This window comes from Macrobrachium nipponense, chromosome 22 (assembly GCF_015104395.2).
Source record: "Macrobrachium nipponense isolate FS-2020 chromosome 22, ASM1510439v2, whole genome shotgun sequence".
Lineage (NCBI taxonomy): Eukaryota > Metazoa > Arthropoda > Malacostraca > Decapoda > Palaemonidae > Macrobrachium > Macrobrachium nipponense.
Window position 1 is genome coordinate 7,525,538 of NC_087213.1, and position 26,015 is coordinate 7,551,552.

The following is a 26,015-nucleotide window of genomic DNA, read 5'->3' on the forward strand; positions in this document are numbered from 1 at the left end:
CTAGTGTAAGCATAATGCCTGGCCTTTTTATGCCGCCCTCTCCCTTTCATAGGTTTTCTGTGACGAATTGCGTCTTTGGCGGGAATTCTGCAATATTGACACGAGACCTTGTTGCTTTGCAAAATGTATTTACAGTCGTATCGAGACCGTCATTTTCATTCACTCTGAGCCAAATATGACGCGTTTCGCATACTTCATTGCTTGGCGTGGGAGGAGTCGGTGGAAGCAACAGCGGTTGCTCTGTGCCCTGGTTGAGGTGGCTTTGTGCGTAGCACGTTGTAACATAGTTGTGGAAGGGCGTGAATAGAGAGAGAGAGAGAGAGAGAGACGTCAAGCAGATAAGCGGCAAGCAAAGTCTCTTCGGCACTGGCAACGATGCTCTTCCATGGTAAATTGCTCCCCCCTACCCCGCCTCCTAACCTCCCATGACAAGGGAACCCCTGGTGAGAACTCAAAGTAAGGTTTTCGGCAAAAGTATGCTTGGTTGGCGTGGGAATCAATGTTGGTATCACACACACAGTTTTAATAATTTATATAAGAATTAAAGCAAGTTTTTTTTTATTCAATCTGCCACGAAGATGATTTCGAGCGGCGTTGCCACATGTACAGTACTTTGCCATGTAGTGTATAAAACATAAGTTAGTGAACGGAAATCATTGATAAAATGAATTATGGATATGCGCCGGGTAATGCATCCTTGGAGTCTGGTACCTTGAGTGAGATGTACGTACCTTCGTGGCATTTCTCCTCGGCTAAATGGACACAGCTTGTAAGGGGAGCTATATTACGTAAGAATCTGTCGGCCGTTGCCTAGCAGACACGCCACGCCTCGCCCCTTCTCAAGAGTGCAGAAAATGCAACATCTGTATTTAGTTAACTTTTCCAGCGATGGCCGCCGGCACCTAAAAGTCGTGATTTAAGTAATGTGACGTATATTCTCGTTGATTGAGTTTTGGATGGAGTCCCAATCTCATCCTCTCCCATATACCTCTTGCGTCATCGATTTTCAGTTCTCTTGTGGTTACGCAACACCGCCTGATTCTCTTGTGGCGCGATTGGCTACAGCTCTACTTCGACACCTGGCTGTTTTTGCGTGTGTGGTCTGTCTGTGTATATTAATGGTGGTGATAGAGCAAATTAAAATTATTTTTTAATGTGAGAATAAATTTATTTTTGGTTGGTAATAGAAAGGGGTATCCTATATTTACTCCAGTTTTTGTTTCGGAATCACTCTTGAATTTTATTACGCCATGAAGAATGTTATATACTTGGGAACAAAACCAAATGTTTACAAATTATAAATGCAAATAAAATTTTGAAAGCGCTTCTATCATTTGTGATTTTCTACGCACATCGCAGCTGGTGTCAAACCGTAATTTTAAACAGTATTAATTATTGTGTCGCATAGATGGAGCCGATTTGAAAGCTTAAATCTCACATCCCGTAACTTAAAAAAAAATAGGTTAGAAATAAATGCACACCGCCTGTGGGGGAGTCTTTTGTCCCTAGCAACTGACGTTTGAGTTTAGCAACACCGTTTATCTTGTCTTCGAGGAATTTGGCATTGCCTGAGAGCTTTAGGTAAGCCAAGAAACAGCGACGGTGATGGTGATTATAATGGGATGTTGGACTATCGTGAATAATTTCTGCTTTGTCCCAAGACTGTTATTCTGCATGGTCTTAACTTGAAAACTATTGATGGTCTCTCTCTCTCTCTCTCTCTCTCTCTCTCTCTCTCTCTCTCTCTCTCTCTCTCTCTCTCTTTGAAGGTTTGTTTTAAATGACTGTGCGTGTATCAACGCGAATTTTTTTTTCTTCAGTATTGCGTTTAGTGAAAATGAGTGAATAGAAATGACATTGTCATCCTGGTCTTTCATATCAGCGCAAGGATGAATGCAGACTATAAAGCTGTAGGCAGTTGGCAGGACCAACGCGGCTGCTCGGTATAAATTTAGCTTCTCGTACGACTGAATGCTTGTTGCTGGCTTGCGTTGTACGCTTACGCCGTATAGTAGTAATAACATTCCGTGTCCACCTCCCCCTCCCCCCAACCTACTTCCTCTCGTCATTGAGCCGTGGTGGTATTTAATGCTTTGGCGGTTGCGTCTAGTTCTCCTCGTTTGAGATCCCCTCTTGGTCGCCAGTGCAGGGCAGAATATGTCTGTGGCATGAGACTAACAAATGCCACACTTGATGCGGTCTGCCAAGGCTGAAAGAAGTGAACTTATTTTATTTCATTCTCCGTCACTTCGTTTCTTCAGTGGCCAACGGAAGCGCGTGCTTGTGGAGGGTCAGTGAGTCTGAAGATTTCTTTGTGTGACTTGAAGCTTTGTTTTTGTTTACAAGATCACTTCCTGGTGTTTTGCAATAATTAGATTTGTCGTAGTGGTTTTTTGTCGTAGTCACTCTCTCTCTCTCTCTCTCTCTCTCTCTCTCTCTCTCTCTCTCTCTCGTATAACTTTGTCTACAGTACTTTTTTATGCTTTAAAATATATAATTTTTTTTTTATTTCGACCCTTTTGATAATCGGTCGTTAACAGTTTGAGTTTTGCAAGTGGCCATAAGATTTTTAACCGTGTTTTTCTTATTTCTAATTCCATGGGTTTTGCTGCCTTCTATACTGACGTTGGATGCTATCACTAGAAGAAAATACAACTGTATTATTATATATTCCGGCCATGTGTTGCCGCAGCTAGCCTTCAATGAATTAGTTGAATACTACCATGCTATTTCCTCGTAGTGTCTTGAAAAGCTTTCTAATGTGCTATTATAGTCGGTTAATCTGCCGATGATATTTACACTTCCGATGTAAGGAAGCACCAGGCAGCACTCGTAGTGCACAAGCGAGTCGCCACGGCATGGACGATGTTCAATATTGACCGAGCCTTCTTGTATCACAAATTTCTCCCAGTTGGTTTAAGTTCTCACCAAGAAATGTCTAGCATATTAATGCACCGCCCATCTGGAGTTTGGACATGTCGCTGTATTCGTTTTCACGCACCGCTACAGAAGTCGGCTTTCGCTGGCGTTGGCGGTGCTCTTGATTGTGTACGGCCTTGGAATAACTTCTTTCTTTTATTTCTAAAATAGAAGAGGTTATTGTGCTCGTATTGTTCAGAGGACGGGAGAAGTGATGATTCCTACGAGCGAGTATTCCTTGCCTGTGAGAAGGGAGGAATCCTTGAGACGTGCCGTTGGAGGTAGGGCTAGTGAGTAGGTGTCAAGTGGGCGGAAGAGGAGCTAGGGAGTGGAGAGGAAGCGGTCTATGGGTGATTAGGTGGGTGGCGGGAGTTAGGGAGAAGGGGAGGGGGGGGGGGTTGATGGAGCAGGAGAGGCTAACTCAAGGTAAAGCCACGGTGGAGGAAGAGGAACAACACATTGCCTTTGTTGTTAAGCGGAAGTTTTATTGAAGTCTTTTAAGATATGGCAGTATTTAAATTGTAGTTTCTTGGCGTATGCCACTTTCATCTTTACTTGCATATTATAAATAATAATTTATAGAGGTTGTAAACATGACGGGAAGGTGTCCGTTCGGATGTGTAACTTAAGTCAGTCTTGGGACGAATTTCAGTACTAAACCTAGTCCGTAATTTAGTGACAAGATAAGCAGACGACGTTTGGGAAGAAAGCCGCAGATAACGTTTATGGTCTATTTACAGAAGGAACGGAAGGCTGACTAAAACAGCGACCCCATATAGAAATGGGAAAAGCTGAAGGTAAAGATGATGATGATTTATAGAAGGAGCGCCGTAGGGGCGCCGAAATGCCTGTTTAAACGGAAGTGTATTCTGAATGATAGAGCGGTACAACAAAGGTCCAGAGTCAGACAGAAGTAATTTTGATTTAGTCTTCATTTGATTAATGAATATGCATTTTAAAGTGTTGAATGTGAAACATTTGTACAATTTTTTGAATTGAGTAAGTTATATAAATTAGTAAATTATTCAATGAATACAAACTTAACGGGAAAAATCCATCTACTTTAAGGAAAGTGTTAAGTATTTGTATGCTTAGCGAGTGGAGAGAGGGATAATAGTCCATAACTTTTAAGAAAGTGTCATGAGAGTTCAGTGGCACCCTAGCCAAAAACAAGAGGAAAATTAAAATAATGACGAAGTTACGTAAGGTGAAAAACAAGAAAATCCAAATGGCCAGCGTGGCGTGTCTGTAACCCGTAGCGCTTGCGGTGGAAGATTTGCATGGACGGTGACTCCGACCCCGCCTGTTTTTGCTTGGTGTTGAAACGCACTGCGTAGCAAACTAGCCTGAGCAGTTTTGCATGGAGTCTCGGCTTTAAAACTCTCTCTCTCTCTCTCTCTCTCTCTCTCTCTCTCTCTCTCTCTCTCTCTCATGAAAGCTGCCATATGGTGATCGCTCCTCTTGGTACGGAAATGGTTCTTTTTGTTGCTTGGTGGCTTCGGTCTAATTTGTTACAAAACATACGCCACGACTCTAGCAGTAGCGTAGCCCCCCCCCCCCCCCCCCCCCCCCCCTTCCCATCTCATGTCTACAATCCTTCGTCTGGCGAGGCCAAAGTTCTTTTAAAGATAGTAGGTTCGTAGGCTTGTTGCCTAGCTACTAGCAGGTCCGAAGCTCCACCATCATACTGTTCTTATGTCACGTACTATTATCCACCATAAAGCTTATTTTAATTTGTTTATTTTTAGCTAACCACCAATTTTCTGCTTCGTATTAGATCTGCGTCGTTAGGTTTCTCGTTTTCAAGTACTTGTGGGGTTTGAGTCTGGAAGCTTGGATAATTAGCAGCGTTTTTGGTTACCACATGAACACGATACTGACTGACCGTAATCGTATATGAAATTATATTAATGGGGATATTTGTAAACGTTCTGCTAACTTATTACTGCTTAGTATGTTTATGATGTGGAATATTTTTTTCGCACAGCATTACGATTGGTATGTTTTATCAATATTTTTGTATATTTACGGTGTAGACTTGCGTAGTGTAATAGTTTTTTTTGTGAAATTACTTCTTAAATCAGACAGTTTCAATTTTTTTTTCCTGTCATCACAAAATAATTCGGATCTCACAATCTTGTTGGTAAGAATGCCCTACGGGTGTAGTAGGTTCCTTTAGGGTTCTTTTTGGTAAGTTTTGTTTATTTATATTTTGTTTTATTTCTTTGATGATCAACGTACGATTGTTAGACAAGCAGCGTGAATGTAGCTCAACGGATTTTCCAACGTGTTTATTTTCACAAGAAAGCATTGTTTGTACACTAGTCTCTCTCTCTCTCTCTCTCTCTCTCTCTCTCTCTCTCTCTCTCTCTCTCTCTCTCTCTCTCTCTCTCTCTCTCTCTCTCGGTTTATGAGAACTCAATTGAAAATTAGCTTTGTTTATGACCACACATTAATATTTAATTCTAGGATTTTAAGAAAGCTGTGTACGTAATTGTACATGTTCAATGAATATGGCAACAATAGCCACGTTAGGCTGCATCAGGATTTCCTCCCCCAACTTTGACAAAATATCGCTGGTATTCGATTCATTTCCGGAAGATGTCCCAGCATATGTTTTAAGGGCAGAGTCGAATATATTTTTACCCCACCCCTTCAACAACCAGGGCTCTGTACCGCCTTCAGTGAACCATGTTAGGATTCTCTTAACGATTAGCCCTAGACCAATACAGTTTGAACTTTTAGGAAGTAGCTTTCCGTCAGCTGTTCACGACAAGTCATTGTTGCGTCTCCCCTCCTTTTTTTCTGTCTATTTTGGTCGTGATAGTGTGTTAGTTAGTATTATATATTCAAAAGAAACTTGTGTAATAACGAATGCGTTGGACAGTAACTGAAGTTCAGTACAGTACTGTACAGTAATTTCTAATCTGCCGATAAGGCAACGAAACTTTTCAAGGAGTGTAATTAATTGACGATACACCACCGCGTAATCAGTTCATTGGGTATCTGAAAAGATAAGATAATATTATTTGGGACCATAGCAACTAGCATCTATAGAGGACTTGGCTTTATCACAAACTTGAACCAAGAACAAAAGTAAGAAATGTTGTTAAAAGATGCTTGTGACATAGCCAACTAATTGACACACTCTGCAGTGTTCTATTTCTGCCGCTGTTATTTTTATGGCTCTCCCTCAAGAAAGAAGAAAAGGCTCGACTGAATGTCGAGTTCATCCAATTTTATTTGTTCGTTTTTCATGCCGTTTCGTGGTCCAGGGTGAGATTATGTTAGAATAACCTTTATCATTTGAATCTTGTACATAACTGTTATTTTGGTGAGTTGTCATTTCATTAACTACGTCTTTTTTAAAAGTCTCTTGAGTATCTATATGTTAAAACGCGACAGGGGAAAAAAAGTAAATCTCCTGAACAACGCCTTAATGGCGACAGACCCATTCTTAGAATAGTCAGCCGCTTGTTGTAAGGCACGGAAAGCATGACTGAGATGACAAGTTTGGTGCTGTGCCCGAGGAACGACAGGCGCCGCCTCGTTGGTGGATGCCCCCACGTGTCTTTTCGTTGCGTAAGCTCTACCTACACCAGGAGGGTTCGGCAAGGCTCCCCTCAGGGGATTAAAGAGGACTGACTATCTCGAGGAGAAATCGGGCCTGAACTATGTGATGATAAGGTTAAGATGGCGTTATGAGATTTTCCGCGTACAACCTTCAGATCTTTATCATTGTATGGGTGCCGGAAGTTTGGTAAATTTTGTCAAGATATCGTAGTGAGCATTTGATTTTTAGCGTCGGTAATAATAGTAAGAGGTTGATCTTATTAACTTTCATTGTCTTTTAATACGTGATTTTCTGTGGACGTTTTTAGTGTAAGAAGTCGTAGTACTATATATATATATTATATGTATTAATTAAATATCTTATATATATATATATATATATATATATACTATATAATAAATTATATTTCCTTCTGTGTCAAGTTGCTAATTAAGAAAATTTCTTTGGATGACAAGACAACAAAGATATTTTTTGTTTAAACCAGAATAGTCCCACGTGCACGCATCATCACCCATAAATAAGAAGATAAAAAGATGAAACGAATCAGTATCCAAACTACTTTGAGAGGCATTCGCAGTGGACGAGTTAATGCCTTCCAGTGATTCCTATCTAGTGGAAGTGATGAATGATAATTGGAAGAAAGCGAGTCATTAGTAACAGAAAAGTTAATGGGAATGTAATGTAAATTCGTAGGTTGGTTGTCTGCTGCTGGATGTAAACTGTTGATGACTGTAGTTAATTTAGTCAGTTTTATCTTTTTTCTTAGTTGTTGCGCCTGGTGTTCGTGATTGTCTTTTTCGTTATTACACGTGTATGTTTTAGTTTTCATGATGACCCTTATTCGAATCTTTTATTTGTTGACCACAGACAGACTGACAGGCAGATGTGTTTTACAGTAATGCTTTCGTATTTATTAATTTTCAGCGTTAATCAGTAAACATTATGAAATAGGACTTCTTGAAGTGTTATGGGTGCAATGCAAACAATAAAGAAAACCCATCACTAAAGTTCTGCAATGTGTGATGGATTTTACTCTTATTTTATATATATATTAAAAAAAATTGCTTTCGCATTCAAAATGAGAGATTTATATGTAGCATGTCCGGTTGCCAGTCAGTGAATTTTGAACGAAATCCTACGTAGACATGTAGTATCACTTATGAGTATGGCTGTACCATAGGTATGTTTAAATATAAAAATTCACCAGACCTCCATTGTTGTGACTTAATGCACCATCTATGTCAACGTTGGAATGAACGATGAACAATCATTAGAGTTGGTATTGCGTAAAGTGCGAAGTACGGCATCAAAGGGTCTGTGATCGTCCTTGGAAGTGGGGAGGGAGGGACCACTGTAGTGAAGGCACGCCCATCCCCTCCCACAAACCTCCCCCCTACACCTTGTTACTTTTTTGACACGTGTGGCTCACTGTTGCTGGGCGTTCTGGCAGTGCTGTTTGAGATTTGGCAACGTCAGTTAACGCGTATTACAGTACCTCGGTTTTTAAAGCAGACAATAATTTTAGTCTTGTCACTTCACGACCTTCAGACTTGCTGCTGTCACTTTTTTTTTTATTTAATTAAGAGAGACTGGTTTATGTAATATTAACTTCGATGTGGACACAGTAGTAAACTAAAGACTCTCTTACAAGATAACTTGAAGATTCTAGGCTGTTATTTCAAACTTTTTGCCCCCAAAAAAGGATCCCTTTTCTTCTACTCGAAGGACTCAAAGAATAATGAAAAGTCTGTGCCACACTTATCAGCTGCTGTATCAAGGACGAACTTGATAACCCGACCCCTGTTTCATGCATTAGTGAACGAATTGCAACCAGCGTCATCAAGGCTTAATTATCAACCTCGCCATGAAGATAAAAAAGTTCTTTGAGACAGTATGCCTATTTATAACGAATATGAGAATATATTAACGAGGTAATAGAGTAAACGAGCTATTTAGGCGAGTTACGTATAAGGAAATTGAGAAAGGAATCTGGATTGAGATCCTCTGGGACTGCGTACGTGGTCACGGCCATCACGCATCGGTGGCGGTTGTCAAAGTTGCAGTGGTACTAGCACTTTTGTCCTTCGTTATACGTCGATGCGCCTGTTCTTACGTCACACTATTATCTCGTCAATCCCTCGCGCTTATGTAGCGCCATTGTTCTTTAGCTTGCACGTAGCTCCGAGTGAGCTTCCTTGGTTTTTTATAGTTTCTTGAGCATTGTCGTCACTTGCTGAATCTTATTATTATTATTATTATTATTATTATTATTATTATTATTATTATTATTATTATTATTATTATTAATTGTAGTTGTTGTGGGGATTGCTTGGTTTGAATTTATATCGCGATGAAGTACTGATTACGTAATGACTTTTGATGAATCATATTTTTCCCAAACCAAGCACCATAGACATTTAAGATGAAGTTATGATTACGTAATGACTTTTGATGAATCATATTTTTCCCAAACCAAGCACCATAGACATTTATATTGAAGTTGTATACTTTCTTGAAATCTTCGTCTGAAACCCCTTGGCGTTATAATCAACAAACTTACCCAAGTAGGTTTCAAAGGAAATTCCGCCTGCAGAGAGAAATTATAAGACAAAGTGCCAAATTAATATGGGGTGATAAAAATAAAACTAATGCACCTTAAATTCAGAAGTCATCAGAGAGCAGAAATGCATTGCTCCCCGCTTAAATATTTGGACATTAGTAGATTACACAACTGCACTAGGCATACTATTCCATATTTTAGTGCTAGACGAGCAAAAACTAGAAAATGTATGAGTATTGAACCTTATTCTAGAAAACAACCCATTGTTTGCAGCAGCAACCTGTCTAGAGTAGAAGAGTCCAGAGGATGGTCGTAGTTTTGTATAGCACAAATTATGCGACAGCTATAACGAAATCGCTGTATGTCAGTGCCAGAAATAATTACAATTGGACAAAGTAAACTTGACTATACTCGGTTTTTTTCCATCTGTCCATCCGCCTGTGGTGTTTGCGTATGGTAAAAGTGCGTCCCGGGCTTTAGATAGTTACATTCAGCTATATTCAACAATAATAACAATATCCTATTTCGAATATTAACGGTGTAATTCGCATACAGTAAATAATTAAAACACTTTTCAGTTGCAAATGTACACACAGATATCCTTTTATTTACCTAAAACTTACACATAGCGTAACTATTTAAAGCCCGGGACGCAGTGTTACCATACAAAAACACCACGGCGGATGGACAGATGGAAAAAAAAAGAGAGTATAGTGACATTAATCTGATCAAGATTTTGAGATGGGATTAAGCATCGGAAGACCACACTGGAGGACATTACTCCTAAAAATAATAAGTTAAAAAAGGGATTGATATAATAGCAACATTAAGAAACATTCCGCAAGATAGCTTTTTGGGAAACAGAGGAAGCAGTATTATGTATATATATGCCTCAAATGCCAATTTCCTATCAAAGGTTAACCTAAGATCTTGAGTCACTGATACCGAAAACCGTACTATTTATTATGTGAATCAGGGTGCTAAAGTGTTCTGGATCGACTATATATCATGTCCCAATCGATGCCTGATTCATTCATGAATGCGCTTGACATCTTTATTAAAGGATTACTTTATGTAAACATGTATGGTAGTCAAATGTAATCCGTAAGTCTGCAGCAGTGGAATTTCAAAAAAACACTTATTTTATGTTTCGAGAACTGTTTGGTGCCGTAGAAGATTAAATGTGATCAAGTTTTGTGTGTAAATGTGCGTGAGAAACGCGGCCGGAGACAGGTATGTTACGTAAATTCAAGTGTGGCCAGACGAACTCTAGAGCCATCTCCGGTAGTAGGGAGGTTGGGCGTCGGGAAGTACAGGAGAGAGAGAGAGAGAGAGAGAGAGAGAGAGAGAGAGAGAGAGAGAGCAAGCTGAGCCGTTGTTTTTAGCTCAACGAAATATAATTATATTATTGCAACCGCATCAGTGAATAATGAACATATTGAAAATGGAAGTTAGTGCCATCAGAATGTTTCTTTTTAACCACAAGAATATTAAACCCTCAAGGGATGCTTAAACGTGAAGGTATACGGGGGACCTCTTTTGGAATTCAGAGGTCAGGTAGTGACCTTGGGTTGGAATCGGCTGGGTCGGCAGTTGATCTTAGACGTACGGAAGGGAGAAAAACCAACCAAACCGGTAACTACAAACCAGCCGTTGTAAGATTAGAGCAATCTGGAATATAAAACTGTGATTTAGTCTGTATTTTTAGTTGTGATTCAGTGTTTATTTTGAATTCTCACGTTTACTTATGAAGGTGAGAATTTGTAGGATTCTGACTTGCAGAAACCGTCCAAGGCTTCAGCCAAATGCCCTCACTCAAAGAAAGCACGGGAGAATTCCAAATAGTTGCATGGATTATATGGCGAAAAAAAACAAAAAAAACACGGTCGCCCAACTCTACTGAATACGCAAAGCATATTGTGATTTCTGAGCGACTACTGGGATATGCCACTTCAAGGTTCCTCCAAGGAGAGCTTTGAAAACTTATGGAGAAGATTGTCAACTGGTAGAAAAAATAACTTTTTCGAGAGGTATTGAAAGTACTGATTGATGCATGTAAACTGGCCCTATTGGAATTTAAGTGAATTGAAAGATAAACCATTGTAAGTCGAAGCTCAAGTACACATACATGTATTTCACACGTAATACTTAATTTAGTAAACCATTTTATTTGGTCTTCACAATTACTGTTAATGGGATGTTTGTATATTTGTCATTCAGATTTTGAAAAAGCAAGCTATTTATTGCTTAAAATTAAATGCTCTTAACGTCACCTTGTCGCCTCCCAACTGCCTTCTTTTGCCTCACCGCCCCCTGGTATCAATCCACGGATCCCGGGGTCCGCGGTACCGCCCACTTTGAGAACCACTGATTTAGTGTATCAGTTACTTTTTTGTCATCTCGGCTCATACTTTGTTGATGGATTCAATCAAACTTAATTAAAGGCATGTATTTATCATATTTCACCAGTATTATCGGATTGATTTTATAAGATTAGTTGGTTGAATCTGTTTCATCAGTCGGGTCGGAATGCTTGATGGGACTAGATGGTTGCTTTTGGTTTTGTTAGACCTATACGCATAGAATACTTGGTTTTTCAACGGTACGGGCTTGTCAGTCCGATAAGGACAGAAGTAAAAATATCGTTTCTGGGGCGCTCACGTCAAAACATAGGACAAGCTGGAGATGAGAAAAATTGTGGGGGGGGGGGGGGGGTTGGTGCATGCGGTCGCCGGTTCGAGACACATACAGAGAAAGGGCTATTCTTGGAGGTTGCCCCTACATTTTTTTTTTTTTTTTTTTTTTTTGGGGGGGGGGCGTGGGTGAGCACTCTGGTAGTCTAACTGTAGCCTTGATTTAAAAAAAAAAATGTCAGAGATGCCCACGTGACTTGGTTCATTATAACAAAATAGATATCTCCCCCTTGCAATGCAATGTTTGCCTAAGCCGTAGACGGTAATAGTCTGACTGTATTTTAGTAGCTCTGTTGCTGGTCAGTGGAAAGTGTAAGTTTCTCTTATTAACGATTTATTTTTTAAAAGTTTTATTTAATTATATTTTATTGATATATTTTATGAAAGTTGTATGCAATTTAGTTATTTTTATGTTTTACTATCCAGCCCAAATAAAAGTAATTTTATCTTATAGATTGTAAGAATTTCTCTCTCTCTCTCTCTCTCTCTTCTCTCTCTCTCTCTCTCTCTCTCTCTATCTCTCTCTCTCTTCTCTTCTCTAATAATAATAATAATAATAATAATAAAAATAATAATAAAAAGGGCATCAATAAAAATGCCTAGTGTCATATATCAGATGATTGCGGACACATTGTCTCAAATGAGGTTCAACCCAACAGGATCTGGCAAACGGGAGTGTGGAACCAACCATCCCATCGTCAGCCAGCCAGTTAAGTTCATTTTCAAGACAGTAGTCGAAGTCGGTGATTTGGAATTGCAGCTATCATAGCCAGAGAGAGAGAGAGAGAGAGAGAGAGAGAGAGAGAGAGAGAGAGAGAGAGAGAGAGAGAAATATTTAATGGGCATATGAAACTTGTCCATCAAGAGAAGTAAAGTGTTCAAGTTAAATCCCTCCAATGATAACTTTCAGCAGGGAAATTCCGTTGTATGTGACTATACATAAACAGTCGTACCCCTCTTATGATGTTGGTTTTTGAGATTATCGGCGTAACCGCTCCCTTCCCCTCTCCTCAACACCCCTCTCTTTCTAATATTTATCTTATCATACTTCTTTTGAATCGGATCTCCAGTTGATTACGTTGAGATTACGTTTTAATATGTTATGCTTAGTGTTCACAGCTGCTGATTGATGACATACCATTAAAATCTTGATACCCTTAAAATCTTGTTCTCAGTATTGTAAACTATTTGAAGGTATTCATCTCTAGTGGTCAGGTGACTTGAAGATCTTTTGGCTTGATGTATTACACTTGATTTTGGGAGGAAGCCTCCTAACATCTTTTATAGTGAAGTTGACAACGTTACGCCAAGCATCATCATCTCTCCATTCAGTTTCAAAATTCGCAACAGTTATCTTTGTTAATCTGCCGTCACCAGCTTTTAATTCCACTCAAAGCCTCAGCTAGAACCAGGAGAGTTTTGTTCGCACTCTTCTCGCTGTTCTTGGCCCGCATGAGCATACGGAGGTTTCGATGCGTCGTTTGAGTACTTCAATTATCTTACCGATGACCTCATCTATGATTTATCGAACTTTGCAGAAATATGATCGTACTATCTGCTCTAGTGTCATCCACAGTTTATCTTTGGTTGCCACTCATCTTCACTTTTCACTCCACCGGCACGTTTCTTGTGTGCCCGTTTGGTAGACGCATGAGGGAACACCACTCGATCAAATCGCTACTACTGTTCCAAAATTCAGATCGAAAATAGGCCTAAAGGGGGAGACAATGGTAATTCAGAAGGAATGTACTCTGGACGGAAAGTCTAGAGAGGGTTCATTGCACGCCGAAGTGAGTCATTGTAAAATTTAACTTCAAAACGTTGATCAGATGGTCGAAATTATCCTATATAATGAAGTGTGCAGTTTTCCTCGGTCATTTCATGTTATTTAAAGTACCCTTTGACACTGCCCTTCCCACTGCCGTTAACCATTGTTAACAAGTACCAGGGAGAGAGAGATTGGTGTGGTAGCACTCTTCGTACCCCGAGGAAAGTTCGGATCCATTTGTGTACCGTGCTCCCTTACAAAGGGTGCCTACTCGTGAATAGGATGTACCCCTTAGCAACAGACAGACAGCAGTTATCGTTACAGAGAGAAAACACTATGATTCATCGATACAGGTGTTCTACCGATAACTTTTTCTGAACAGCTGTGGTGGTAAATGGAAACACATGTGAAAGTGGAGAGGTTTCATTTGGGAGAAGTCAGTCTGCTTTCGATGCTGGAAGTTCCAGGCAAAATCCAACTCGTTTATTTTTCAATGACTGCAGAGATTGAAACTCACTTTCTTTGGGGTTACAGGTGTATGATGTACTGATAACACAGTACGCTTAACGCCAGGCTACATAGTACAGTGATACTGAGAAGTTAATTAATCCGTTAATAGGGCAAAAAAGATTATTTGACTGATAGTACTGAAAATACCGCACATTTTATTTTTTTCATAATTATGCTACTGTGAATTGTAGTACCCCTTTTTTGCTTCATGAATAATTTTACTAGAAGTTGGTTGGACCTTGTTCTTTTGGCAGAAATAGATAAGCATATTGCCTTTGCAACATAACACGGTAATGACGTTTGCGAGTACTGGACCTGATGTGGTGGGTTTTTCTTAATGGTTTGAAGACACCATTAATGTTGTTGATATAATAGTAATAGTTGGTATTATTAGTAGCTGTTGTTTTTAATTCTGCTGTTGTAGGGTTCTTGCAGCGTGAGCAGATTTCGGGTATATTGTTAACTTCGATCTTCAGGATTTTGGATAAAAGTAGAGTTGTTTGACGTTTAGTTATACAGTTAAAAGTTTGCAGAGGTTGAATCACTAATTTTTTTACTATCGAGTTTTCTCAACATAAATTTTGTTCGGACCGGTCTGTAAAATTGACCAAAAACCACACTGCAGTATTGCGATGCGATAAGAGTATGTTGCAGAGAACGAATTTTGGATATTTAAAATATCCAATATACAAAATACCAATTCCATTTAAAGCGTCCTTTAATACATTGCAGCTGAAGATAGGTTGAGTTTTATAGTACACATCTGATATTCCCAATTCCCTTGACTACTATGCAAACACAACGTAGCCCTTTTTATTGCATTGTACTTACAGCCCCTTCCAAATGTACTGAAAGATAATGCATTAATTTTACAAATATATTTATTTTAAGGGGTTAACTTATGGGCTGTATTCACAATAACTGACCAATTTTCATCGTACATAGAAGTTAATACAAAAGATAATACGAAAATAACCATACTACGAACAATCTGTATGCAATCGAAAGGCCAGTCATGCTCGTTAATCCAGTTACCTACCTGTGCGTGTGTGGTGTGTTTTTTTTTTTGTCAGCAAACCCTTATACTAAACGCCTCAGTGGCGTGGTCGGCTTGGTCTTGGCCTGCCACGTCGGTGGTCGCGAGTTCGATTCTCGGGCATTCCACTGAGGTGTGAGATATGTGTATTTCTGGTGATAGAAGTTCACTCTCGACGTGGTTCGGGAGTCACGTAAAGCTATTGGACCCGTTGCTGAACAACCACTGGTTCCATGCAACGTAAAAACACCATACAAACAAACCCTTATACTACTTTCATGACTGATTTGGAAGACTTAATACCTACTATATACGCAGTTACTTTTCTTGAATTGCCCAAGATAAGGTTCTTGAAAAATACAGAGCAGCAACATACGACATAAAGCAGCCTTGCCTAACGACCTCTTGATGGGAAAAGGACTGCTTAAAGAGCTGTTAATACAAAACTTACACATTTGCAAATAAAATGTTTTTGTTGCTAAATTTTGCCGGAATACCGAATTAAGCTGACACTTGTATACAAAACCAGTGTGCACTTTTTCTTTTGAAGTATACATAAAGTACATAATTGTCTGCTTTTAAGGCCTGGTTTCAGTATGGTTTATCAGTGATGGCATCACTTCAAACAAAAATTATTCTGGAATGCATGCACACCCTGAAGTAAACAAACCCCGCGAGAGCAACCTGGTTGTAAGGGTATGTTGCTTGCCGAAGTGGTTAGGTTACTTGGTGTCCTTGAGTTTCCAAGCAGGGGCACTGATCTCTCTCTCTCTCTCTCTCTCTCTCTCTCACACATAAACAAAGGGCAGTATGTTACCCAGGTGGTTTGCTTGTTTAAGCTTGCATGTGTGCTTGTCAGTCGCAACCAATTAATATTAGTGCTGAAAATTGAATACTGATAGAATGCTGACCCAGGTAAGTAAATAAGTAAATTTTTGAGATGTTTTGAAAACAAATTTTAATTGGGAATGAAGAAACTTCTATTTATTGCATACTGACAAGAACGTTAATGCTGAGCGTGGATCAAGATTAGTCCAGGCCTCTCAAGGGTGGAGAGGTAAAACTAGGCGTAAGAATAGGCCTCTCAAGGTGGAGAGAGAGAGAATTAGTAATGGCGATTCAGTGTACACAAGGCGTTTTTTTTAATTGGTGGAACTCATTTTCGAATGATCGGAAATGTGTATTGAGTGTAACTAATTTAATTGTCTCGTGTATAACCAACAAACATTTTCCTAAATCAAAGTTTCAGTTGTGTTGAAATGAAAAATGTGACCGAATACACATTTGCCAAAATGTTTAATTTGAATAGAAAATAACTGATGGGTTCGTATGTGTAAATGACTCTAGTCATGCAACAAATGACAGTTTCTAATGATCGACTTCCCTTGGAAAAAAACGTTCTTATCAGGTTGACCTTTTAGTCCTTATCCTGTTGTAGTCTCGGAGATTCTTTGTGCTTACATCATCCTTTTGTTTGTAAAAGAGGACGAGCGTTCATGGAAAGTGCCGGCAACACATGATTTAGATGCTGACGAAGGCAGGATTCTAGAAGCAAGTATAAATGCCCGTAGGGCTGACCTCACTATTGACGTCCTTGTTGATGTTTTGAGTGGTTATTGCCCTCTGCCCCTCCCAAGGGTTGTTTTGACTGGATATTACCCCTTCCCCCCTTCAGAGGTTTGGTACCTCCACTTTCGACGCCGTCGGCAGTCGCCTCGACTTCTAGTCTTCTAGAGGTCACACTGCACTTGATTGCGCAACAAGTCGTTGGGAAATGTTTTGGCTTAGGTTCGCAGGCATACTACGAGTTATGAGCCTCTGTTGATGCCCCTGTGGATTGTATGGCGTGTGTATATGTATGTGTATGTTCTGTTTCTACCATGTGGTTTTAAAAAGTTATTTTCAAGGACTTCAAACTGTACATTGAAAGTTGAAAATCCGTGAATGATTTGGTTATTCTTAATCGCCGATCTATAGTACTAGCGGATGGAATATGCGCTGGAAGTAGGTTAAGTAAATTTATTTAATGAAAAGTTACTTGCCCAAGTCGATGTTTTAGGCCACCCTTTTTTAGAGCATGTCGTGACAGAACAAAAAGTACAACTTGAAAAGTCTTTGATGATGTATACTGCACCTTGGATACTATGCTTGTCAGTTTCGTCATTCCAGACCATAGCCTATCATATGCGTAACAGATGATAATGAGATAGTGTTAAGAGGCAGCGTTTTTGTGCAGAGATGCTAGAGAGAAAAAATGCACTAGTACTTACATCCTTATCTTGAAGGAAACCATACACTCTTTGAGATAACAGGTGAGATATTGTTAGGGTTTTATGAATTTTAAGTTCCATAAACTGCATCTTCGGTTTACTTTCCACCTTCTCCAAACAGTTGTTTCAACATTATTTTCAGCGCTGAATGATCTCATAGGTCCCCGGCTTAAATTGTATATTCCAGTATATTCCGTAACGTGCTTTTATATTAGCCGTTGTTTTAATTATTGAGTTTCATCAGTATTTACAGTGTTGTAAATTTGAACATAGGGTATTATGATTTGCTCAGACTACATAAAGTATCTTCTTCCTCTGTATCATTTCCTACTTCCATGTGAGGCTCTATGAGACTGTACAAGTATTATTCTAATGATGAACCTGACTGGTGACACGTGTAATTTAGATTTTAGAACAATATAATATGGTTTTTGCCAGTCTTTGCATTTGACCTACCATTTGATTTTGAATCTGTGCAATTTGACACTAGTGGTTTCACGTAATCTCTCACTTCCATCTCCAAATTTATTTGCTTTACGCAAATTTGAAATTGATGAGACGAGCACAACGAAATGCGCGATTTTTTTTTATGCTACCTTGTACAAATAAGGACAATTCTCTCTCTGTAGATATTTATATTCCGTTTTGTGTAGATATTTATAGTTCCGTTTTGTGTGTTGTTTGGGGAGTGAGTTCAGCCAGCGAGCTTGTGTGGGATAGGGCAAGGTAATTATGCTTGAGTAATAGCGAGGCGGTAACGAATTTAATGACTGACTGACTAATCCCAGCGCGTCCCCGTGGCCCCGTGTTTTGGTTGTGATGTTTTGTCAAGAATGTTTTGATGACAACTCATGAGTATTTTCTTTCATTTTACCAACCGACCATCTTTGGGGGTTGTGAAAGGCTTTTGTTGTCGAGAGTTGCGTCATCGCCAGGCTTTCTTAAGTTTCGTCATTCACCAAAGCGCAGGGTTGCCACCGTCGAAGCCAAGCTCTGCTTCCTGGGGTGAATGTATATGATCCCTTTTCAGAGATATATTCCGGTAAGTTCAGTGGCAACATCTCACTGGGAGAACCTTGTTTGACGTGGTTTTGGGATGAAATGTGATTTAACATATGTAGGTTGGATGGTTTTTGTCAGAAAATTAGCAACTTCGACCTTCTAACAAGGAAGTTCGTTGCGACGAATTATTCCATGAAATGACATTTATTTTCCGCTTCTGCCAGCTTAGATTAAATAGCTTTCATATTTTTTATGTCTTTGCTTTAGGTTTTTCACGCTGTTACCGCTTTCCAAAGAAAGTTTTGCAGTAAATGACTCGGGATGGAAGACGCGTTGCGTCTAGTGTACAGCATCGCTATTCACTCGGATACGAAAAAATATCCATGACCTAAAAACGGGAAGTGGCGGGTGTTTGGTGTACGTGGTATTATGGAGGTTGGTAGTGTTGGCTGTTTGGGTTCTCATTGGGGTTGTGAGAGTGGGCGCGCGCACACACACACACACACACACACACACACAGAGAGAGAGAGAGAGAGAGAGAGAGAGAGAGAGAGAGAGAGAGAGAGAGAGAGAGCACACCCTAGCAACAGCTACTCGTCTCACACTGGTCGTTGGGTTTGTGGTCGGCTGGTTGCGTTATTTAGGATGTACGGTATTCTTAGTTTTATCACTTACAGATAGGGGAAGATACCTCATACCAAAGTACTTTTTACTCTTGTGGCATAGGAAAACTCGAGAGTTCTTGGAACAAAAGCCAGAACCGGTCGCTAACAGATCTAGTTAGTTATTTTGAACGCGAGAGCTGCTTTTGCTCTATCTACCTCGAAATGAATTTTGGAAGTTATGATCTTCGAATAACGTTGACAGTATCGTGGCGTTTGACTTTAGTCTCAGATAAGAGATCTGATACATAACTACTACACACCTGGGACTTATTTAGTTCATTGATGCCAGATCGACAGTAGAAAATTCCATCTTCTAAGTTGTTTTTAATGAACAAACGAAATCCCAGATCACAACTTATATTAACGAATAAAATGAATCCGTCATCGCATTTTTCTATTACGCTATGTCATGGATTTTCACGCCATGTGGTATGATTGTTTACATTCCCTACGTGAACATTTCGCCTGTGAAGCTCAACTTGGTGAACGAACGGTTAGATCGCTGTGCGTCTGTGTGCGGTAGTGTTGGTACTCCTGCGTTCTCTATGACCGAAAACCTGTTTGGCGTCTTATTCGCATCGAGGAACTGAATATAGAGTATATTAATCAAGTAAATTGGTTGCTTACAAATCCGAGTTTGAATTATGACAGTCTTTTTGTTAAAAAAGCAGTCGTTTAGCACTGCAATGTGCTTTATTTCCTTCCATTTGATAAAAGGCCAAATTAACCCCCTTGGGAATTCTCCAGATGTTCTCGTGACTCTGAAATTCACAAAGAATCAAGTCTTAAATGAGCATAATTTAATCCCCCCCCCCCCCCCCCACAAGGAAATTTATGACGGATGTTTAATTTTGAAGCTCTCCGAACACAGCTGAATAGTCGTCTGTCGAAGGGAAGTCTTGGATGTAGTACGTAGTATTTGAGTAGAAGGAAAAGAGTTGCTTTCGTAATAAACTTGTGTTGAGTTCATAGAAAATATGATGGAACCTACTGTTTTGAAAATGTGCATGGTTGGGTTGTTTGTTTAATTTGGGAGATTTATACAAACTGTTATTGTATTAAGTAAATTGTGAAGATAGTTTACAAATAGGCCGTGTGTTTGTTCCCCAGACTATTTTTTCTTAATTCCTTAACGTTGACCGTTAATGTTGATGCAGATTGAAAAAGTACTGTATATCTTTTAATCGTTTTAGTCACCGACTGTTAAAATTATTTGATGGTTGACCTTACTGTCACATTAGTATGAAGCTAGTTAATTTTAGCTCGAACAATTACGTTATTCGTAAATCATACTTTTTTGTGTTGGATGAAGTATAAGTAAAACAGTTTTGTAAAAGATGTTATTAAACGTAGTTACCGTTAGCTGTCAATACAGCAGTTCTTTACGATTGGCAGATTGGAGTTGACTGGAAAAAAATATTTAGGTGACTTAAAATTTTTCCATGGAAAACGGCCATATACATTCAATTTTCCGTGCTTTTTTCCTATGTTTTAAGTGCATGTGTATCCATCAGAATTAGAAGCATAAACTCATTCGTACACGACTTCATTAGCTGCGTTAAGCTGAGGATGTGTCAGACGTCCTTGGCTTTTATCCTCCCCATATCTGTAATCTGAAGGGTCACGTCTTGAGAAGTGTGGGGTAGTTATAATTTCCCGTTGAAATCTGTTATTTAGTGGGTGGAGCACGGGCTGCAGACGAGGAGTTTGGGTTTTGTGGATACTGCGTGATACACTCCACCCCGGCAACAGGCGAAAGAGAAGCCCGGGCAATGGTTGGGGCCTTGGGGATGTGTGTGTTGTTCATGGTGTGGGACAGGGTAGGGACTAGGGAGTGAGAGGCACGACAGTAGGAGCAGCAGCCTTGCCTTGATGGGTGTTGTCGCCAGTTGAATGTGTGGCTTCCTGGACTCTCTCTCTCTCTCTGGTAGTGTGACTGCTGATATGTGCATCGTAAAATTATGCGAAATACATCTCTGATATGCCAGGTAATTAGGTAACGGACTCGTTACTTTTACCTGTTAAATGTATTTGAACTTTGTATCACATATTTGATAATCTAATCGTGTTAGAGATCAAGGTTAACACACAAGTAACCCTGACGGTAATTAAGTTTGGCAATGTAAATAGCTTTTCTTATAGCATCATTATTGTGTCGTCCTTGTACTTGACACTTAGCAACAAATTCTATCGGAAATTAGACTTGCCGTGACTAATTCAATACCTTACGAAGATTTAGTTACACTACACCACTACTATATGTAGTACATGCGCGCACGCATTCATTTCATATTGGTGTTGGTAAGCATTGGGAGTGTTTCGTCATGGGGTAAAATTGGTAGCGGCTTTGGCTCCCTTGCAGACTGCTCCTTTCAGATGCACTCGCACCAACACGTGTGGGGCATATTGTTAACCACCGACGTATTCAGGTTAAAAAGCTTGTTATAGAATTTGAAGCAAGCTTTTAAAATGTTATATCAGTCGGCATCTGGTTAGATTCATCATGAGTGCAGTGTATACTGAATTGCCTTAGGCAATAATGAACGGTTTCTTTCTCGTATGCACAGAAACTTTCTCGTATATGATGCACTGAAGCGGATTTAGTAAATCTTAGGATTACACACCTGCACGTATACCCTAAGATTTCTTTGACCTCACTACAGTACTGTGAGAACAGTAGCTATTAAAGAACATATTTTTTACGTGCTAATTAAGTGTTGGTAAATGTAACATTAACCCCGGGTTCGTTATCACATGATAAATTACGGTTTTCACATAAGTATTAAATCGCATGAGTATGACTTGTGTAGACCAACATCTTACTTGAATTTGTTGTATGTGTGAACATAATTTCAGACATTGAATTAGTCATAATTTGTTTGTAATTCAATTTAACTGATGTGGAGTTGAACAAGGACTGCATAAAGTTCAAACGAGCTTGTTTTATAAGCGTGCATCCTCTTTATTGCAGGGTAAACAAACGTGAGAGGTTTGTGCTGTGGGGGGGACAGCCCCTGGAGATTGAGCTCACACGTCCTCGGATCGGAATTGAGACGGCTAGGAACACCAGCTGATTAGAAACGGAAACATTCTTAACCATCTCCTGTGTTTCTAATTAAATTTGAAGTTTACCTCTGAATTTCTATACTAGCCTGTGGTAAGCAATGATTGTCCGGAAGTGTAAACTTTAAATATTTTTATACATTTTACCCCACTTTAAGTCTTATCATCACTTCTCTCTGCATTTCCCTTCATCACCTCTTTCTTCTTAATAAACACCATATTCTTTGGAAACTTTATTTCAAGTCTATGGCCCCTGTGGACCTGTTCCATATGAATAGGTTCCTCTTATGAATATGTAATAACTTTTTTCATTATTACCTTATTATACATACTAAGGAACCTGATTTTCATATATTTATGATTGTTGTACCATTTTCTAGGTAAGCATATGGCACCAAAGATGGAGGGACTAAGCAGTGAAAGCGGAGATGATTCTAGCACTGGGAGGTCAAGCTCTCGTCGTTTGGTCAAGAATACTGAAGAATATCGAAAGTATGTAGGACTAGTCTTTAAAGTATTAAACCACCTTCATGTATATTTAAAGCACTAAACCACCTTTATAATGCTCTTATTTGCTTCTATTGTATTTTTTTCTTTTTGCTTAACCAGCAATTTTAGTTCACAGTACAGAAGTCACTTTTGCTATATTTTTCATGCAAGAAGTTACAGAAAGGTTGCTTGAGCCTCGGAGCAGTATTAAAGTGTTAAAGAAAGTATTATCTGTTTCTTGGAGGCATATGAATTTAGTTTTGTACGTGCATACAATTGAAATTTGTTCATTCTTTCTACATAGCTTTTCACCATTTTTTTTTCAGGCGCCGTGAACGTAACAATTTGGCAGTCAAGAAATCCCGTCTAAAAACAAAGATGAAGACTCAGCAAATGATGGATCGAGTAACTCAGTTGAAAACCGAAAATGATGAATTAGAGGAAAACATAAAGATCCTTACAAAGGAGTTGAGCATTCTGAAGGACATGTTTGTTGCACATGCAGGTATGCTATGAAATTTACATGGACATGTTTGTTGCACATGCAGGTGTTATGATATTTACATTATTATGAGTACAGGCATACATGTGTAGGTAGAACAAGGAACTTTTAATGAAGTGTTGTCTTTGAATTCATTCTTTCCTGTTGATTAAAAGACATCTGTGTAATGTTAATTTTTGTTGTCCAAATCTTTAGGTCAGAGTTTGTATATTATAAAAAAAAAAGTGAATAAATATATAAAGGAAATTTTTATATCTAGTACCCGATGAGTGGGGGTTGTGATGGGCCTGTAGTTTAAGTTTCTACCTCCAATTGAGTACACGGTTCTTGTTAGCCTTCTAACCTTTTGATATCTAGCCAATTACAATCTGATGACGGGGAATATCTCATAAGGGTGCCTAGCATGACACATTTTAGTTTGTAATTAGTAGTACTGGAGTAGTAGTCTAACCACACCACTTGGGTAAAATACTATCCAGTAGGGTTGGCCTTTAAGAATAATCATTCATAATTGTATAAGAATGAAAGTTAGAATTGGCAAAATTAAAATCTCCTTCAATAATTCCCAAAACTTGACTTGCACTGTTGTTTGAAATTTCCTATAATAATTTCCAAAACTAGTTGCACTTGTTTGATGCTTGGCCTGTGACAGATTTGTTACTGGTGACCTGTTTCATGCCCTGCATGTAGGGATTGGGTCACTGTGATTATTCAGTATCCACAGGTCATCAGTTTGACCAGTTCAGAATAAAAGGCAATCTAAAACTTTATCAATTTGGTATGGCATTCTTTTGAGACCTTAAATTATTCTGAATCTTGATAATTACATTTGATGTGGTCAGATTAGTTGCAGCTTTGACTGCTTAACTGGCATCGTCATTTCTTTATCCATGGATACAATTTTTTATTCTCAAAATCAAATAATTTAGGTAAGCCATATTACAGCCTGCAAATGTAACTGATTTTGCTAGACATATCTTAATTTGGGCAGTACATTTTTAAAATTTATCCTAAATACTGAATTTTTGTGTCCACAGGTCATGCTCATGGTGTTAAACTGAATGATGCAGATTTAGTGAAGATGCTGTGTGAAGACTCTGATGTTGATGAGGGCGTGTCACTTTTGATGAGCCTTTCCCAGGGTCCCCCCCTGTAACTGAAATTTCACAGAGCATAACCAAGTTAATGACAATACGTTAAGTCCTTCAAGGACTTCACTTTTAGGATATGAATACATTCAGTGCATAACAGTACACTTTGGCTACCAGTAAAATCAGTAAGCATCTCGTAACGTACTTAGCCATAACCATCTGCAGAAGATTTTTGCTAAATGATTCCCATAACGATATTAATGTTTCCTGTGGAAACTTCATTTACTGGTATCCTTGTGTAGTGTAGAATTGCACATAAATCTCAAACCATTGACGTTTCATGTCCTTTTGCACTTAAGTGTGTATAAGGTATGGGAATATAGGCTTGATTAAATGTTAGTGGGTTGAAAGTGTCATTAAAAGTTTTCTGTTGGTATCTACTGTGTAGTTACTGTGATACCAACCAATTTAGGGGATAACATTTTTCTTCTACTATTATAGTATATTCTCTCGTAAAAAATTGTGTGGATGCAGAAAATTTATTCCTTCTACAGAACAGTTAGAAGTGGTCCTTATCTAGGATAATGTTGAAAAGAAATTACTGTAAGACTTCTTAAAATATTTGTTACCGGCAGATTACAACTATAGCCAGTGCCAAAATGCTTAATTTCAAGTTTTGAGAATGCATGTTATAATTATAATAGCTTTGAATTTCATTAACTTTTGAATATTAGAATAGTATAAAAAATAATCTAAACACTTCTACCTCTCCTGAGGATTATGGTGAAATATTACCTGGACCATTTACCATTTTTGTTGTTTCATAGACCATTATGAAAATGTTCATTGGAGGCAAAAAGGAAAAAAGAAAGAAAAAAAAAAGGAAATTTTCTGCATAGCAGCAGCTTACTAGTCAAGTGAATTTGAAGTATGAACTAATACGAATGTGCTTTAATTTGGAGTCTTTCTCTCCCTCAACTCCTCCTTTCTTTGGGTGACAATCTTACATTATGCCATGCTGAATGAGTGCAGTTGTATACAATAGTGATATTGTCTTTATTCTAAGTACTATATTTTTTCCAGTATACACTATTATTCTCGTACATTGTGATAAATTCCAAGGCAATTGCATGAAGAGGTTCATTTTATGATTTGCATCTGTAGATTAAAACCCTGTTAATGTGTGGTAATGTCATGTATGTTTTGTTCACATTGTCTACATATTGGGTTTTAGGTAATGCATATGGACGTTTTCCATATTGTCTGCAAATAAGGTTTTATTTTCTTTTCTAAGAAACAATAATTTTGTCACCTGTAAAATAGGATTTTTATACTCTTAGCAAATAGTCCTAAGATATATCATTCTTCCATACTAAAAGGAGAAAGTGTCAGGACTTTGACTAGTGTTACCTTAAATATTGTCTACAGTACAAATTAAAAAACACTTTCAGATAATCGTGTTTTAATCATAATCAAATTTGGAAAGTAAAATACAGAGTTAAAGTTACCTCTAACATTCTATTGTCAGAATATGTAACTTTAACATTCTATTGTCAGAATATCATGTCTATATTTGTACCAGTGTGCTGTAGGGCTGCTAATAAGGAGATTGCCACTCTTTAAATATAAAATAAGTGATTGAAATTTGGATGAACTTGGTACAGTAGCAATTTTAAACCACCCCTTAACCATTCTCAATTAAAGATTATAAGACAGTAATTTAAGTTATAGCAATATCACTCAAAAGTATATTGCATTTTAATTTTTTTTAAACTTATTGAAGATCAAGGTTATGAAAAGACCAAAAGCTTTCTCACTCCTTGCTTAGCGCCTGTGGGAGTGCAAAAAAATTGATCATTAATTAAGGTTATAA

At 38.6% G+C, this 26,015-nt stretch overlaps 1 protein-coding gene across 2 annotated transcripts in view; it reads left to right on the plus strand.

The window, feature by feature from the left end:
• Positions 1 to 25,597, plus strand: part of LOC135198472 (CCAAT/enhancer-binding protein gamma-like) — a 33,515-nt gene extending 7,918 nt beyond the window's left edge. For both annotated transcript variants that reach the window (XM_064226042.1, XM_064226043.1), the window contains exons 2-5: positions 21,969 to 22,154; positions 22,441 to 22,552; positions 22,876 to 23,054; positions 24,089 to 25,597. In XM_064226042.1, coding sequence (XP_064082112.1) covers positions 22,449 to 22,552; positions 22,876 to 23,054; positions 24,089 to 24,207 — 402 coding nt within the window. In that variant the 5' untranslated portion in view covers positions 21,969 to 22,154; positions 22,441 to 22,448 and the 3' untranslated portion in view covers positions 24,208 to 25,597. The remainder of the gene's footprint in view (positions 1 to 21,968; positions 22,155 to 22,440; positions 22,553 to 22,875; positions 23,055 to 24,088) is intronic.
• The last annotated feature ends 418 nt before the right edge of the window (positions 25,598 to 26,015 follow it).